This window comes from Apteryx rowi, unplaced genomic scaffold, assembly GCF_003343035.1.
Source record: "Apteryx rowi isolate R43461 unplaced genomic scaffold, aptRow1 scaffold_55, whole genome shotgun sequence".
NCBI lineage: Eukaryota > Metazoa > Chordata > Aves > Apterygiformes > Apterygidae > Apteryx > Apteryx rowi.
In genome coordinates this window covers 1,333,107-1,351,581 of record NW_020450816.1, presented here as the reverse complement: position 1 = coordinate 1,351,581, position 18,475 = coordinate 1,333,107, and the positions used below count along the sequence as shown (strand labels likewise).

Below are 18,475 nucleotides of genomic sequence, written 5' to 3'. Positions count from 1 at the left end.
TCAGGAGTCCGAGCATAGATAAAGAACTGAAGCTCTGAAAGCTTGCTCTGAGCATACTGGCCTGTGGTTTTAACAGCTAAATCCCTTAATGCTGCTCAGTAACACTTCTCGCACTCCACTTAATCTCTCCCCTCCTTTTGCCATATTTTAGGGGTTCTAAGTAGGTTCTTGAAATAGCTTCTCCCTGACTACTGAACTCATTATGCTTTTTTTTTTTTTCTGATACAGCTACTTTCTGTTATGAGGAAGACTGAGTGAGAAGACACTTTTTATAATACTTAAAAAGGCCAGCTAAAACAGCAATTTGTCCAAAGTCATTTCACTTTCCCCAGACTGCACCACAATGACTGCTGCCATGCTATAACTTCTCCGTTCTTCCAAACATCCTCAAACACACTGAATTCTCTGTGCAGCATGCACCCAATTCTGTTATACAGTTTGAGTCTGTCTCGCTAGGTGCAGGGACAGGAGTCCAAATGAGCTAAAGCTGCTGTTTTCTAGGGAAGTGCACTTGGTTGGGAGTGGAAAGGGGAGGAGAGGGAGAAGGGTTCATTACGTATGTTGCAAAGTTCTTATTATGTAGCTGATTAAAAATGAAGCCTCTAAGCCTAGCTATTGGTCATGATGCTTCCTGAGAAGTTACTGTCCAAGAACCTTAGCACACAACTGCCTTTAAAAAAGTGCCACTTTCACTGGTCTGCTGTATCTTGCAACTTCATAGCAAGGCAGAAAAAAAGCCTGATTTCTTTCTCAAGTTTCTTTGTTTTCCTCCTGTAGTTTTCTTTGCAACACTCATTTGTGCTGATGAGGCTTGTGGCTCCTTCTTGGTTCTGGCACACCTTAGGTCTTCCTTATCTCCTCGAAGTTGAACTGAAAGGGAAGTTAAAAAGGATGTAGGTTGTGTGGGTACCCTGTGATGAAATGACCTTGCTTGTAAGCCCAGCCCTGCAAGGTGCCGCAGAGAGCTGGTGGTGTCAAGGCTCACCTGCCCTCACACGCACAGCTGGTGCTTTAAAAACTGCCACAGAGGTTTAAGCCACTGCAGGCAACTGCACCTCCGTGAGGTTTATGAGAATGAACATCAAGAAAATCTTTCTCTTAGTTGTCATAACTTTGAAAGGGAACTATGGCCAGCTAAAGTGGTCTAGAAAAGCCCAATACTCTTCTGTTGGGTACTCTGTTTCTTTGAGCTCACTCTGGTTACTATTTTGGCAGAAATAGCCAAGGTTGGTATGAGGAAATGTGTTTCTGCATAGAAGAAAATCATGTCAATTTGCTCTGGTATTTTGGGCCCTTTTCAGGCCTAATTGTCCCTAATTGCTTGTTCTGCAAATTTTTAGCAAGCCCTTACGTGGACTTATGTCCTGAGTTTCCTTAGCAGAGAGACTGAAAAATACCTGACAGTTTTCCCACAAAACAAATATTTTAGGCTATAGAGCAGATCCATTGTTGCAAGATATGGATGTTCTTAAAAGGAATTTTCAGAAAAAATTGAAAATGCATATTAGATATTTTATGAAATATTACATAAAAATACACTACCAAAAAAACTTTGCTATCTGAGCACCTAATTTTGGAGTTCAAAATAGCATTTTTGTTAAAATTGAATATGACATTCTTGAAATTTGGAGGGAGAAGGAAGGAGGAGCATGACAGTTTTCATACAAGCCCAGAAGAGTTAACTATGATTTTCTAGACACAAGATAGTAAAATTCATAAAGAATAATGTTTAAATATTTTAAATAAATTTCTATCATGAAGCACTTAAGAATTCCTTACGTGTGGCTCTGCTCTAGTCTTCTCTGATTGTGTAGCAGGGAAGCAGGTAGCCGGAGATTTGTAAACACCTAGTTCTGCTGTGTATTTTATCACATTAAGAAGACAGCTGATATTTACCTTTTCTTTGTTTATTAACTGCAAAGTGTAATGTTGTTATTTCTTTCTAAGCAGGTGTGAAAGCAAAGAGCTTGATGTTGAAATAAGGAATCTGATAGAGAAGAATAACACTTCCCAGTTGTGTGAGAACCCTGACGCTATTGCCCAAGAGTGTCCAAACAGTCAGAGAACTTCACGTTCCCTTAAGGTAAATGTAGTTTTCTTTTGCAATAGTTTATCTGTGAAGGAATAACATCAAGGGGACGGTCCCTCTTGCTTAAACAATTATACAGGAAACTTTTTGATTACTGAAATGATGCGCTGAACTCATTATGGATTTTTTTTTCTGATACAGCTACTTTCTGTTATGAGGAAGACTGAGTGAGAAGACACTTTTTATAATACTTAAAAAGGCCAGCTAAAACAGCAGTTTGTCCAAAGTGCCACCCTGTGTAGCCAGCTCTGGCTTTTGGATAATGATGAGCCACAAAACTGCATACACTGACAACACAAACATTTCTCTAGGTTGTTGTTTTCAACAGTTCAGAAGGGAATGAGGCTGAGAAGAGATGTGCGGGACAAAGATCTTCGGGAGGGAAAGGGAGGCATTTAGATAAATAAGAACAAGGCTCTGAAGAAGAAAATCTATGATTTTAAACCCACGCTTCTGTGGTGTTATAAATAGAAAATTATAATCCACCTGCTAAGGTGAGCTGCTTTATTGATTGAAGTGGTGCAGAGATTAACAAGCATGATAGAAATTTTTTCTAGGTTTTTCTCTTCCCTTAAATAGTAAGTTGCTTTTTATCATGCAGTAGGAGGGTGGAAGGAAATTCCTGTTTTCTGCAAACTGGAAGGGGAGGAGTGAGAGGTGTGGAGGAGAGAAATGCTTAAACTATGAATTCCAGCCACCTGAGAGGAAGGACACACTTACCTGCCTACATGACTCTAATAGAAGGGAGGGAAATCTCTGAAGGCAGTAGCCTTAAGTGTAATGCAGGAAGTTAATGAGAAGATAAAGAAGATATGACTATGATGAATGAAATTACACATAGCTCTCTTCACACATAAACCGCCATTTCTAAAATGACTCATGACCCTGAGGCGTGAAACAGAGCTAAGCCTAAAGAGACATCCCAGGGTCAGACCAGTGGGATTAGAAACATAGTGAAAGAGAACCCACACTGAGGAACGGGGATTCCCAGCCCTGGGGGAGAAATAAGAATAGCGAAACAGCAGTCAGCACAGAGAGCAGAATCAAGCAGCACCAAAATACGTGGTTACTGTGCAGAACAGTGAGCTAAAAAAGTTCTGTGGAAGCACTCAGTCCCCTACACGTTAGCCTCCCTCCAACTGAAAGAGATATAGAAAAGGATTTGGGGGAAGGAAAGAAAAAAGGTGAGCTCACCTCAACCCTTTTTGTTGTGTGCTTCCTCCCATAGAACGCTGTGACAATATTTCATCTGTAGTGTTTTTGGGTTTTTTGCATCCTTACCACTTGTTTGCCCTTGAAAGAAGTATGTGTGTGCACATGTGGATGTGCATTTCATAGCTGAAAGGAAGAAGAAGGTTTGTGATGTTTCCACAGTAGAAATATGGTTATTTTTTGTTTATACTTTTAAGGCAGATAGCTTTTCCCTTAGCTGGTTATTGACTTGGACTTTAAGTAAGTGACAAATTCACAGTTGTGATGCAGTCCAACAATCTCAGTATAAGAAGCTAGAAGCACGTGTTCTGGATTGTATATTTTGGGGAAAGGGGGTAATATTTTTTAAAAAGCTAAAATACTTCCTGTTATGAAGGGTATAAAATACCAATTTAAAAAATCAGAAAGTCATTCAAAAGTCATAGTTTGTGAAATGAGATGCTGATTTAGACTTGAAACGAGAGAAAAGTCTATATTAAGGAATTAGGAGAAAGATATATTGAAACAAATATATACCCTTCACTACAGTATTGGGCACTCTATCAGGAAGTTATCTGGTAGAGCCAGCAAGTTTGTTTTATTCTGTAACTTTTATTCTGAGATGAAGAATATGAATTGTGTTCTGCAAAATGACATATTCTTCTGAGCTTAAGGCACTTTCAAGACTTATCTGGAAGTGTCTGTAAACAAATTCCCTTTTACTGCTTTCTCTCTTCTCCAGTGTTTTTTCATAAAAATATATATTGTTGTTGTGGCTTTAAAGGCCATGATAATATCTGAGAGAGAAAATTTAGGCGTGCAGGATAAGCAGAATTAACTCTCAGCACTTCCTTCACTCTGTAGTTCCTGTACCTGTAGTAGTTTAATTCTGCTTGTCAGGGTGCTGTTCTATGCAATTTCTAATTTGCATCTACTTACCCATTCCTTTTTTTTTCCCTCCCCCCTGTAACATCACTTAGATATTGCTGCAAATATACATGAACAAAAAGCATTCTAAGGTCCAGTTCTGCAGAGGTTGTAGTCTGTGCAAACTGCCAGTCCTCAAAACATTCCCCAGGAAGGAAATGGTTCATTATTCTTCATTTTAAATGGAGAAATTGAAGGCCAAAGGGATCAAAAATACTACTAAAATACTACTGTACTGCATGCAGAGTATTTCCAGTACTTAAGACCTAATCAAGATTTTATGTACCAGGAAAATATTTTCTGGGGGAAGTGGGCAGGGAGGTAAAAGTATCAAATAGGAAAGAATAGTAACAATTAAAATGATTAGTTGTGTGTCAACATAAGGTAAAGTAAGGATTAGTGGGAGAGTTAACATATTTTATGGAATCAGTTGTTAGCTTGAGAAATGAATAAACTTTCAAGCATGTAAACTTTTTTTTAGTACAAAATAAGAAAGAAAAATATTTTGTTTAAGGCCTATCTGCACTTGCAACAACCATGTTGTCTGACTGGATGAACCAAGCTACTTTGGATTACAAAGTATCATGCAATTGTATCACGAAATTGGAGTTTTCGTCTTCTGAGCCAGAGTTTGCAAACTCTTAGATATTTGAGCAGCTCTGCACTTATGGTTAGTTCCATTGCCAATGATGGAAAACAGTGGATAAAGGAAATTCTGAAACAGAAATCTGTGCTATGCTTTGCTGACTCTGAAGCCCCACCTTGCTCTAATTTTATCTGATTCCCACATATTAAGGTACACATTCACATCTGCACTTATTTTTCTGTTAGAGAACTGTGAGTACCCAGCTGAACAATGTGCAAGAGGTTGTTTGACATACTTAACCAAGGGAAAATCCCTTTATAACACATTTCTCTGACTGGGCAAAGCATGTAGACCAAGAGTAGACAGGAAGAGTTAGATTCTTCTGTTTTAAAGGTTGATTTTACTCTGCAACTAAAATTCTTCATTTTTTACCATTTCAAAATGTACTCCAGGAGGGGAAGACAGGCTGACTCCCATTCTGAATCTTTAGTACCTGCTTCTTAGCAGTCTAGCACTATTTTAAGCTGTTTATATGGATATTGTGGCAAGAACTGCTGGCACAATAACAGCTTCAGGAATAAAACATTCATTTTAAACACTTCTGCTCAAAATAGATTAAAAGATCTCAGAGCAGTTTTGAGAATGTTCCAAAGCCAAAACAAGAGCTTGGTGAAAATATAAGCAAACAGAAAGCTCCCCAGAAGCCACTAAATTTTAACTCGAGCAATCTTAGAGTAAATCTGACTTTTACAATTCTGCTACTGAACCGTACAATTAAAAAAAAAATCTTGCAGCAGATATGTGATAGGCTAGGAAGAAGAAAACGTAGATGATTTTACCATTTTGTCATCATCAAGGAAAGATTCTCTTTTACTTCTAATCAAGCACTTTAATGGGTCTTGGTTTCACTGGAATTAATGAACAGCCAGGATTTTCAGAAGTGACAGGTGACTTTCATTATCTTAATTTGTGTGTGCTTGTTTTGTAATACTGTAACAGATGCCTTTCCCAGAATGAAGATCCAGCACTCTAAAAATGACAGCTTTTAACTTCTTGTCATACTAGTGCTTGTGAGAGGATTCTGCGTTGGCCAGAGCTCTGACGTATTGATTTTCTCCCATAGTGAGCTTCCCAAAGAAGACTAAAAGGCTTTTACACTCAGAAAAGTCAGGTCTTCCTGGAACATAAGAGGTTCTCTCTTCTTTTCTCCTGTTAAAATAATAATAAAAAAAAACCTTTGAAGCTATTACTAATGGAAATTATAGAATATAATAGAAATTAATAAAATGCTTCTAAGCAGTTCTGCCCACTTCGCCCTTGCAGACAGTTTTGGGCTGCCACTTGTGAGTTAAATCAGGGAGTTTCTGAGGGCAGCAAACCCTGCCTGGTCCCATTTGCTCCCTAGGAAGTTTTTTCTGTCATACCTGAGAGGCTGGCTTATTTCTGCTCCTCACAGCAATCCCTCTGCATGAGCTTCATGTTCCCAGCTTGCTGCTGGCCATTTCTGGTTGCCACACTCAGAGGTATCTGAAACTTTCTTCCCCAAGTGTGCTCAAAGTGCTTGCCATAAAAGATGTTTTTCCCTTCATCCTAGTCTTTAATATAAGACAACAAAAATGAAAGATAAAACAAGTGTTGTCTGCTACAGTGATCAGAACTGCATGCCTGATGATTTTCGAAATATGTGTCGTCAATTCTGCTCTGTCACCATCCTCTGTAGCGTGCACAGAAATCCTAAATACCAAAGATAGTGCTTTGTATTCTAAAAAATGTGGGTATGGATGGTGGGGGAAAAGTGTCAAAAGTAGGAGGAAAAAAGGGTAAAGGTCATACTAAGAATTCGTACTGATTCAGAGAATTTAAATGTTAATTATGATTCACAGACATTACAGAAGGTTTCTGACTATTACTTGAACTCTCTTTGGGTGCAGGCTTGTTCACTACAATATATTTTTTAATACATTTCATCACACTTTGATCAGTTTTTGTAATAGAGATATTACAGTGGAAGTAGAGGAACAAAATGAGTCCTATGGACATTAAGGAAGCATTTTTATAACACATGTAAATATAAAAGAAATCAGTCAATATTCTAGGAAGAGCCAGATCTGATCAGCTCTCTAAAGAAAGTAAGCATACTCTTGTATGAATTTCACTTTCTTAAGTTACAGAACTCTACTTACTCTTCTGGAGAGTGGAATCTACTCCAAGGTTCTCTACTTTATTTTTCATTTTTACTTGAATTATGCTAAAATGTAAAAAGAAATTAAATTATGATCAGTGGAGGCTGATGCCACAATTGCATGTCACAGCCCAGTAGTAGGAGTAGTAACATTTAATCTCCTGTCTGGGACAGAAGGAGCATGTGAAAGAATGTGACTTTCTGAAAAGACGTTGGACGTAGAAGTAAGGGAAGAGAAGCAGATAAAAAGAGAAGGAAGTTACTACTCTTGTCCTAAAAGGTGTGGAGGGGATCCAAACTGGATGAAAGTCTTTATGTTTTGGAGGCACTATAAAAAGAAATGAAAGTCCACTGCAGACTTCTGTGTGGCTTTACATGTGTTCATGGAAAAGTCAGAGGTGGAAATGCTGTATGAGGTTATCAAGTTTGTGTTTGTATTTTCCCACTAGGAGACTGTTCCCTGCAGTGTGTTTTCTGTTTTTTTTTTTTTTCTTCTTTTCTTTGAGTGTAACCAGTAAATGCCATGATACAGACTTATTTTTTTCATTTAAAGAGGAAGAGATGAATAACTAGGGAAATTAAGGTTCATGCGAGCGTTAGATTGGAATTTATAGCCCTTGCTGACCAGTTTGTCACTGCTGTAATGTCACATTTAGCAAATCTTGACTTTTGCATGTTAGCAGCTGAAATAGGAATGATTTCATCACAGTAACTTTTTTTTTTAACTGTCTGTACTCAAAGCAACTAGCTTTCATCCTGCAAACCCATTTACTGCAGTGTTAGGTGCAGTAGAGTTAGTTATGGCGCTAATTTGCATGGCAGGGTCCAGCATGTATGTAGTCAGGGGTCCCGTCCACGTTTGAAGTGTGATTTCAGTCACTAGCTGTTAACGGTTGCTCAGTTTCTTGAGTGAATTGACCTCTGCTGGTGCTGGTGTCCTCTCTGTGCAGAACGCTACTGAGCTCGTTTTCACTGTGCGGAGCAGGCGTACTTTAATTCTCCTCAGCTATATTGTATCCTTTTCTGTAGACACTTGCAAAGCAGTGTTACTTCTAACAAACATGGCAGTGTTGTCCAAAGGCGGGACAAGAAGCCAGTCTGTGTTCTCATCCAAAGCTTGCTCTCATGATATTTTGTGCAGACCCATTTCCACTTTGCGGACACCCTCTCTAACTTTCATTTTTGCCATCTCTGGGCTTCCTGTCACTCTGTAGCTTGCTAGTTTGGTCCACACTAGGTATAAATTTCCTGCAAAATCTGTCGCTGGTCTGGTTATGTTTTGCAGACTGGCAGATTTTATTAGCTTTCTAAAAGTTAGTTTGGATCTGTAAACAGTTCTCTTTTCTGTTTGGGTTTGCAACCACCTTTGTGGTCTGGTCTTGAACTAGAATTCTACAAGTAATTTAAAACTGCATGTTTGATTCAACAGCTTCACACCAATTATAAATGCCTTAAAATATTCTTCCTTTTTGACTTTTGAAGGCTGATAGCTCTCAAAACAGTTCTTCTTTCAAGGATTTTTATATACCTCAGATCTCTGTAGTGCTATCTTGAAACTAAGTTGTTCTTCATTTGCATAGCAGTAGATTGTTGAACAAGCATAGTGTTTTTGGCTCCGCAACTCTAAAGAAAATAAATATCTTCTCATCTTTCTATTCAGTGTCATCAATTGATTTCAGAGAGAGACAACAATTTTGTTTGAACATTTCTAAGCTTTCCCTGGAAGAATTCCAGCACTTGTGAAGAGCCTGAGTTTTTGGTCACTACTCATCAGCTTTTCTTCTACTCTTTTGGCTTTCAGACATACTCTTTTCTTTCCAACAGCTGGTACTGTTCTTAGGTGGTATCAATACAGAAAAGCACTTGTGAGGGAAGGAACAAGATGCATCTCTCCCATCAAGCTGCTAACACAGCTGAACTACACCATTTTTCTTAAGCACCATGTTCTAGCCCTTGAGATGTATTGTGCAAAGGTGCATTAGAATTATCCATAGGAATGCCAGCTTTGCCTACTAAGATACTGAAGAGTACTTAATGTCATTTCTGTTCTGTCATATTTTGTTTAAAATCCCTGCAGTGAAGAGCGATGGCTAAGGGGAAGATGGTGCAAGGAGATTTTGGCACTGTTTTTAACATGTGTATGTAGGATGGAATACCAGTAACCAAGCTAGAAATTTCCATACAGACATCCCTAGTTTAAAGCTTGTTGGTTGTTAACAGAAAGAATACATTTTTCAAACAAGATAATAATGTTATTTGAAATATTTGGCCAATAAATAAAGCCGGTATGAATTATGTTCATTGTCAATGCTAAGAACTGCAGCACACAACAGCTGTTTAAGGCTTTTCTTCAAGTTTTGCTGTTTGTTATGCATAACTTTATTGTGGGAAAAGATGACAGCTTTTGCTGTTCAGTCACTCTGACAGTCTTAGCTGTATACAGAGTGAAAATGGACTAATGTGCACATGAGTTTGGCATTGAAAGGGGGAGACATGGAGACACTTACTGTTTCAACCTCTCCTGTTCCAAAATTTTCCCCTCTCTCCCAGGTCTCTTTCACAGCAGCCCTTTTGCCTCTTGTCCTAGGTGTTCAGCACTCCCTGGTGTGACTGCCCCAAACCTTGGGCAAACAGGTTCATATGGGTAGGCCTGTTTTCCTGCAGAACAGCAATATAAAATTGGAGAAAAGCTCAGGCAGCTCTCAGCAACAGGGCTTTTAAAACGCTCTCTTTCCAGCAGCAGGCTCTCTTTAAAGGCTGCTTGGGTCTCCTTCTCCAAGGACCTTGCTGAGTTGACATAGTGTCATTCTGGACTTTACACCAGTTGTTCTGTGCTCTGGCCTCACTACAGAGTAGTCCACTAGCTCCCCTCCCTACGGCTGAGATTTTGGTCGGGACAAAGAAGATACAACTGCCCAAGATCCTCTGACCCCAATGCCTACCCTGTCTTCACTTCCAAAATACTGTGAGACTTTTTCAGCAATCCTTTCATTAAGCTCCCTGAAACTACTTAAAAAAGGAATAGTGTCACAGCTAGTGAATCCCTATAAATTTCGCCTTTCATCAAGGTGTTTATTGTTCAGCTGAAATCCCTATTTTTCACACAACAATTTCATCAAAACAGTAACATTTGACAGATTTTCATTAGTTGTGCCAGAAGAGGAACTGGAAAGAAGGAGAATTAGCTGAGATTTACTGTAGCATCGATGAGATCACAACCCTGTGCTATAATGTAAAGTGGCAGTCTCCAAAAGCCTTCAACTCCTCTGCTCCAAGTGATAATCATTCTTTTTTAATAGTGATTAATATGGTTATTAAGTTACTAACAACTGAGGACTTAGTGTCAAGCATGCATCTGCGAATTTTTGATTATACTTTAATGAATTGGTTAGTTGTTCAGTGTTGCTACTGTAAGGACCAGACAGACTCTTTCTGTGAGTTTATTATCTGTAGGACTGTAGCAGATACTACACGAGGAACCAGGACGCTGTAATCAAATGACAGATAATTGCTGTTCCAGTTTGTGTCTAGTGACGTTATCCTCTCCTTTAGCAGGTGATCTAATTTTTGATGCTTCATGTGCAGTAACTTTAGTCCAGAAAATATTTTTTCTCCCTTCTTGGGGGTGAGAGCACAAATGGTGCAGTGATGTCCTGCTAAAGGACGTTGCAGAAGCGCCTCTGACAGCCACAGGCAGGCTGTGGGTGAGGGCGCAATGTTGTTCGCTCTCTGATCCGACAGTAGCATCTGCATGACTTTTAGCATTCAATTCATCTGTTTCCCTATGTGTAGAATAGAATTATTGTCTGCTTTTGTAGAGGGCTTTGAAGTCCTTAGCTGAAAGGCTTTGATTTGACATAAACCTTTAACAAATGTATTACAGTACTCTGTCTCATTTTTAAAATGTGCGGTCCTTCCTCTTTCTTCCCCACTATGGGGATTTTACTGTTTACATGAGAGAAAGTAGTAATAATTAATGTGGTGCATTGTTCATTTTAAAAGTTGTCCTTATTGCATTTCTGTTTTTCCGGCAAATAGCTTTCCTGTTTCAGTTAACTTTGCTTAGGTGGTAAAGCAATTTACTCTCTTTCGTTGTCTGATAGCCACTGGCATATATTTTTTTTTACAATATAGAAATCACTACAGAAATGACAAAAAAAGCAACTGCAGAAATTGCCGTTGTTACCAATCATAACGGGATAGTCTGTCTTTCTTTAAACCATTGCTGTACCTGGAAGGGATATTTGCCCAAAGACTAGTTTTGATATAGACATAGATGAAATCTTTTGTTTTTGATGGGTAGAATAACTTCTTTGTAGAATTTAAAAGGTAAATCTATCTAAAATTAAATCTATCTTTTAATTTCTTTCACTATATCTGACAAGTTTTCCAGCTGCTCCATAAAACTGAAAAATTTAAAAGGAGCATCAGGGTGGGCAGGATATATTTGACGTGCGAATATTTTTAAATAGTAGCTTTCTTCCAAATTGGATTTTATAGCCTACAGAAAAGGAGTTGCTTAGTCACACGTTACCAGCCGGAGGTTTGGAACATGGCTGTTAAATTCCATCATTTCAAAGAATTACTGTAGTTTGTGTGTGTGTATGTGTGTGTATATGTGTATATATACATTTTTTTTTTTTTTTGAAATTGGAAGCTTTTCTAAAGATTTATATTCTTTTATGTTAAATTGTCCAGGTTAGTTTTTATTTCTTTCCTTGAGAAACAGATCTACAATCTATAACTTGCTGAAAAAAACTCGGACCCAGGGATCTTTCCACAATAAGGAAAAGGAATTTTTTATTTTATTTTTTTTTAACATTTCCTTCTCAAATCCCTTATTATTCAGAATTCTAAGACTGAAGATGACCATACTTTGTGCTTTTCTATTTCCTTCTGACTTTGTATCTGAAAATTTGGTGGAAGCATTTTATTTGTTAATCATTTCCATGAGTTTGATTTGGTAGTGTTAGCCTCTTTTTCCCAATGGGAAACTAAAGCATAAGTTTGAAGTGGTCAGAACAGACTGGAGTATCTTGAAGCTGGATCCGTGCTTAGATGGGATAAGTGACTATAACTGCAAATATTAGGTCCTTAAGAAAAGAATAACAAAATCTGTTCTGAAACTTTGTGCAGCTTTTCTTCAGGGAAAGTAAGTCAATTTTCCAATTTTGGGGTTCCCCAAAACATCTTGGGTTTTGTATGGGTGCATTCTTCCCTATAGCTGTTAACAAACTTTTCTATTGCTCCTTTGCAAGCATGACTCACTCCGTTTTCTGTCATGATAATTCATACTCCCTTACTGTCCCATAATACTTGTCATACTTGCATAAGTGCTTTGTTTCAACTGGAAGTAAATCTCTCTGGTTCTGGGCAAAGAAAACCCTGTCCTCTTATTTACTGAAAAAATTCACCCTTCCTTCCCTTATACGTGCAACTTCCTCTCTCAGGGGTGAATTGGCCAGTCCATTGTAATTTACATACACACGAAACCACGTACTGTCTTGCCTTGTTCGTTAGTCATAGGCAGTGAGTTTTAAACATTCTGGGAAGCCCCGGCTGGGAAGGAGGAAAAGCTTAAAATCAAAATTCCATCACCTTTTTCTTGCCCAGACAGCCCTAGCATATGTTCTGTGTCTTCATGTACTTTTTCACGCTCCTTTAGGCAACTTAAAATTTATCTGTTTCATTGCTCTTCTCTTTCAAAGACCTGTAGCGAAACGAATGCTCCAAGCCATTTTGGATGTGCATGGGCAGATGTGAATGAAATGGAAGCATCACCCGACCAGTTAGAAGTAAGTGAATGTTTCACCTGTCCTCTGAAATGCTGTCTAATTAACAGGAATGGGTTAAAGTAATGGATATATCATGTGTGTCGCTTTGTAGATTGACATGAGTTATAGTAGATTTGTCTGAATGATTTATGCTGTTTGAAAGTAGAAGAAAATGTCAGAAATATTTTTAGATGTGGCATTCTTAGAAAATCTTCCTTAGTATTTCTTTTTCCTAAAAGTATCTGGTCATTTTAATTTGTTGTTATAGAAAGGGTAGAAAGTGGTTCATTTCAGTGGCCCAGCAATTTCAGAGAGCAGTATTTGGGCCAGTTGGTACTGAGTGTTTATACGGCTATTTGTGAGCCATCCCATTGACCATAACAGGACTCCTTATACGCTTAAATATATGGCTAAGGTTCTGATTGTTGAAAACAATTCAATGCATACACTGCAGTCTGTGGAGCTATTCAATTGCTTCAGATACTTTAAGTTAAGCATCTTGTGCCAACAAGGTCAATTTTGTATAGAGAACAGTCTTGTTTTCTTCTTCTTTGGTGGTTGGTGTTAACTTCTCTAGTTGAAGAAAAAATTTTGATTTTTGGGAGACTTAAGACCTCAGAAGTGCTCAGACTTTATTCTTCAGTTTCTCATGTTATTGGTTGAGAATTTAGACTAGGGAGGGGGGAAAAAAAAATCTCTCTTCAAATGACCAGGTATCTGACACAGTGAACTTTCCTGAATATGTACCTTTTTTCCAAGGACAGTTCTCTTACTTTGTGTGTTTGTATGCATCTGTGTGTGTATATGTATATATATAAAAAATTATATCTAGTAGATCACATGTTTGCTTTTATGAGAATCCGTAGAAACTTCATGGAAATTATGATCTACTTCATTACCATTATAAAATTGAGGGCTTTAGCTGTTTTGTCCTGCATGGACGAACCCCCATGTTTAAAAAGATGAAAAAATTTGAGGTTGGACCAATTTCCTAATAGTTCCAAAAGGCCCATTCATTTTCTTTATTGCTTGTTTTGAACCCATTGTGCTAAAAAATATGACCTTGACCCTGCAAACACTTAATGGGGCAACAGTACTAATTACTTTAATGCTAATTAATTATACCTGCTTTAACTTATGTTCAATTTTTGTGGCTTGTGCTACTTGTTTATACTGCCATCTGTGAGATAATTGAATTCCTGTTTTGTTTTCTACATCTCAGATGGTGCAAATAGACATAATTCTGTTTATTTCAGTTTCTGTTTGCATAATGGCTGCATTAAAGCACAGAATAAGTGAGGCTTAAAGCAGGTATACACTTCAGGATCTGCTATCAACAGGTATAAAGGAACTGAAATATAAATGCCATGTAAGAAAATATTACTATTTTAATATTTCTTTATGGGCACATGGCAGGGTGGATGGGAGTTTCATATGATAACCTTGACTTGGGGAGAGGATGCTGAAAGTATTCATTTTTAAATACTTTTTTTCTCCAGTCAAAGCACACATTTCTGACCAAAAAGACGACTATATCAGCTGATTCTGTGGAAAAACAGATCCTCTCACTGGAAAGACAGAGAGGAGAGGTAATCTTAAGTATCCCTCACAATTATAACCTCTGAGATAGACCTTTCAATATTAGTAATAATTCCAGGGCAGAAAATCACTGAATGTATTATCACCGTTACTTACACTGTGCATATGCTGCAATTGGTTTCACCAGCAAGTCCAATAAGGCCTATGATTTATCTATGAAAATCTAGTCCTGCATTATTGAGGGAAAATTTCTATCTGGAGACTTGATGCATTGCATTTCTTAACAGCCCCAGGCCTGTAAGCACTTAAACTTATGTTTAAATTAATTCCTATAGTCCTACTTTTATTTACCAAGCTAGGCAGAGTTATATTTGGGCAGCTGTTGCTAAAAATAAATGATGCCCTATTGTAACACGGCTATGAATTTGGAAGAGCAGAAATTTGTATGACACAGAAACTTTCTTATTAATCTCCATTGTAAAGGCCAAGGAATCACTGTGAGTAGTAACAAATGGAACCTTAGTCGCAGGTAGCAGAAAAACAAAAGTTATTCTCTTGTTGAACATCCTATAAAGTGACCCTGTATCCCACAAAGCAGCATGCTTCTGAGAGAGCTGCTTGGCTTTCTCCAAATGCAAACTATAAAAATGCACACACACACACACTGACTTTGCTCCTGCTGCTTACTTGCATGGTACTGGCCAATCTTCCCCATCTGAGGCTCGCTCAGTTGCTTAGTAGTATTGAAAAAGGCAAGCAGGGTTTGCACAAAGTAAAAATTCCATTTAATCAGAGTCTTCAGTTCACTTGTTTGAAGTCAGTGACCTTTAAATTGTAAATATATGCATGTAACTTAAAGCAAACTAACAAGAAAGTCCCTGGCCACTTAGGAATTGTGATTTGTACAGTGTTACGAATGATTCGCCTGTAGTTTATCGTGTAGTTGCATGTTTCCTGAATGTTACTTCCTGAACATTCACACACCTTAACCGAAATAGCAAAGAGCTGGCAGACGGGCCAAAAAGCTTGCCAAACTTTAGACTTGCTTTTCCTGATATGAGCAGGCCAGATAATGAGGAGGCTGTGAACATTCATAGCTAGAGGATTAGAAAGCCAGCTTATTCTTTATTAATTGAGAATGATGAAACAAGGGTTGCTTACTGTGGATTCCTGATGACAATTACAGCTTCTGGAGGTGAACAAGCAATGGGATCGTCAGTTTAGAAGTATGAAACAGCACTATGAAAAAAAGGTAAAAATGTTGACTACTTCTATTGGAATATGAACGCCACCTGCTGTTAGTTAAGCCATAGCTCTAGTCAGTATCTGAAAAAAAAGGTATCACATTTACTTTGTCTTTAGCTCACACAGGGTAAAAAAAGCTTCATAACAGAAGTGAAGCTAATGTGTATACACTCTTCAGTAGGTCAAAATGACCAGGGAAGCAGGTCATTTCTAAAATAGTAGGGACCATGGTGGTGGACATAACAGCAGAAATCTTCCTACCTTTCACAAGGTAATAGAAATCCCTCACGCTGGAAAGCACAGTTCCCTAAAAACTAGCCTGCAGTGTCTGGTGTGCCCAGGCCCTGCTCTTCATTGTCACATATCTATTGGTTCTCATCTCGTCTCTTCTACTTCCTCTTGCCTTCCACTGCGGCCTGTGAAGCCTGGAAGCTCACTAGGGCTCTCTGTAATAGGGAAGCTCTCAGATAAATCCTCAGTGAATGCCACCCTCTACGTGTACAGAGGGTTTTTATCCTTGAGAAACCACCCTGTATAAAAACTTTTTATTAAAATGGTTGTAAGTTGATACTTTTTATTTCCTTTTTTGTCAAGATGCCATTGGCATAGCTTTCATTCCTTGCTTCTGCTGTTTGGCACCTTTGTCACAGACATTGTAATTGGCTGCTTAGTGAAGCTGGCTGCTTACAGTTTTGTTTGATATTCCAGAAAGCAAGTTGTTTCAGTGGCTGACACTTCTCATCTCTTGCTTCTTTCTATGAAAAGGAAGTTTTCAAAGTGACATCATGTGCTTAGAAAGAAAACTTTATCTCCAATATTTCTTAGTAAGCTTTACAGAGATCTGGATCATTTCTTTCTTGAATTTCTTGCACAGAGAAGAATTTGATTGGCTCTTCCACATTTAATATTATGCCTCTGATTAGATGTCTTTGGATGTTCACCACTGCGGAAGGAGTCCCCATTGCAAAGAGAAAGAAAAAGAACATTAAATGGAGAATTCATAAATGGGGATAGACCCATGACAGATGTCCTTTGGCAGCAAAATCGGTACTAGAGCCAACTGGGTTAACACTAACAGAGAAATTGCCCAGAATCATTAAGGATCTTCACTGCACACAGAGCAGTAGGGCTTGGAGGTGGGGAGGGGGAAATAAGTGCTTGGAAACTTTGTGCCCACCCGGATCCGTTTCTTTACCCTAATCTGCTGACAGCTGAGAAGGAGCTGGAGGCACCTTAGGGATGCTGTGCCATTCAGGATCCCCAGTCAGCCCACCAGGTATGTTGTTTGCTTTTCAGCTGGCAGAAATGAAAGCAAAACTGGACATGTCACAGAGGAGAGTCAGTGAGCTGGAGGAAGAGAGGCATCAAAATCATCCAGAAAATGAGAGCCTGCGATACCTGGACAGAGATGGGCTGTTGCAGGAAATGGTAGGAGGATGCACTCTGTTACCCTGTTTGTTCTTAATGTTGAATGCTGTCTTGTTTTTTCTCTTTCTTTTCTAGTGAGTGACACAGTGTGGGTTGTAGCGTGGCAGTTAGATGAGCTTGTGGTGTTGAATGCTCTTCAATATTATATCCAAGGCAGTGGCTGATCTTGTTTCTGATCAGAGGGCTATGTATAGAGAGACAGTCATTTCCAAAGAAATTGGCCGAGAGCATAGTATGTGTGGGGGAGTAAAGAGCAGATTGATACGAATTCTGCAGAGATTTCCTTCCTAACTGTTCAGTTTGTGGGTGAACAACTTTGTGCCACATGAAAGAAAACACTTCAGTGATTTCAAATGAGATAGGAATGTTATACAAAATGCATGAACATATATACTGAAGGAATGAAATTCAGTTCCAGACACCTAAATTTTGGTATTGACAGTGTAGGCTTTTACATGTGAGCTGCTATCCGAGCTCCCCTTAGAGATTAGAGATGTAATCAGTACAGTCGTTAGTGTTGAAAGCAGTTCAGCTGATCAGCTGTAGTTGTCTATTCTAGAGAGCTGTTCAACTCATCCTGAGGTTGATTAGACATGTCTCGAGACTCCTTAGGCATCAGCTGTTGTGTAGACTTTTTCATCTAAAGGTACATCCTGGAAGCTGAATTCCCACCCAAGTAAACCCACCAACCTAAATGATCAGCAGATATATGTCAAATGTATACACAGAAGTTTGTGTTTGCCCTACCTTACAAGCACTACAGAGTATAGTGCTTGCTAATCTCATTTGATTTTGTGGTACCTCACACTTCATAACCTCTTACGACATTTTCTGGATGGAGTTCTAACAGCTGAAGTCAGGCTTCTCTATTCTCATGGGAAACTTGATGACATGAAACAAACCTGAAACAATGTGGCAAATGCATCACTTCCATGCTCAGATAAGATGCATGTTAGCTGCCGCAGGAAAAAAAAAAAAAGTGCAAAGCCCTAAAATTTATCTTCATAAGCAGAACATTCATCTTATTTGCTTATCTGTTATGGTATGGTCTTAGGTAAGCATGTGCTGAATTTCAAACCAATAGGCCTGTTTACATGCTTTAGAGCAAACCATATTATTATGAGCTTTCTGAATCACTGCCTGTGTTTGCCCTTTGAGTGTGGAGTCCAGTGCAAGACAATCTTTCTTTCTTGTTCATGCTACTGAGATTTTTACTTCCAACCCTTTAATGTATGACAGCTGTGAAAAATACCAGTAGCTACTTTTTGAAAGATAAAAAATTGAAAAGAGTACTGCTCATTCTTATTACATACCTGAATAATGAATAAAATAACAGTATAATCCAAAAATCTCTTAGGGGGATGAGGTAACCTGCTTGGAACTTCAGCCTTGGATCAGGAATTTATACATTATATACTCAGCCAGCAAGTGTTTCTACTTACTCTGAATTTCTTTGATTTGTGAGCCTCCTGCAAGGATGAAGGAGGCCTATCCCTTTGCAGCTGGTAGCTGCT

At 38.5% G+C, this 18,475-nt stretch overlaps 1 protein-coding gene across 2 annotated transcripts in view; it reads left to right on the top strand.

The window, feature by feature from the left end:
- Window positions 1–18,475, top strand: part of TNIP3 (TNFAIP3 interacting protein 3) — a 73,494-nt gene that overhangs the window by 24,013 nt on the left and 31,006 nt on the right. Inside the window, exons 3-7 of one of the 2 annotated variants that reach the window (XM_026081491.1) lie at window positions 1,951–2,083; window positions 12,684–12,770; window positions 14,249–14,338; window positions 15,475–15,540; window positions 16,830–16,961. In XM_026081491.1, the coding sequence (XP_025937276.1) occupies window positions 1,951–2,083; window positions 12,684–12,770; window positions 14,249–14,338; window positions 15,475–15,540; window positions 16,830–16,961 (508 nt within the window). The remainder of the gene's footprint in view (window positions 1–1,950; window positions 2,084–12,683; window positions 12,771–14,248; window positions 14,339–15,474; window positions 15,541–16,829; window positions 16,962–18,475) is intronic. The other variant, XM_026081492.1, reaches the window with a different exon arrangement.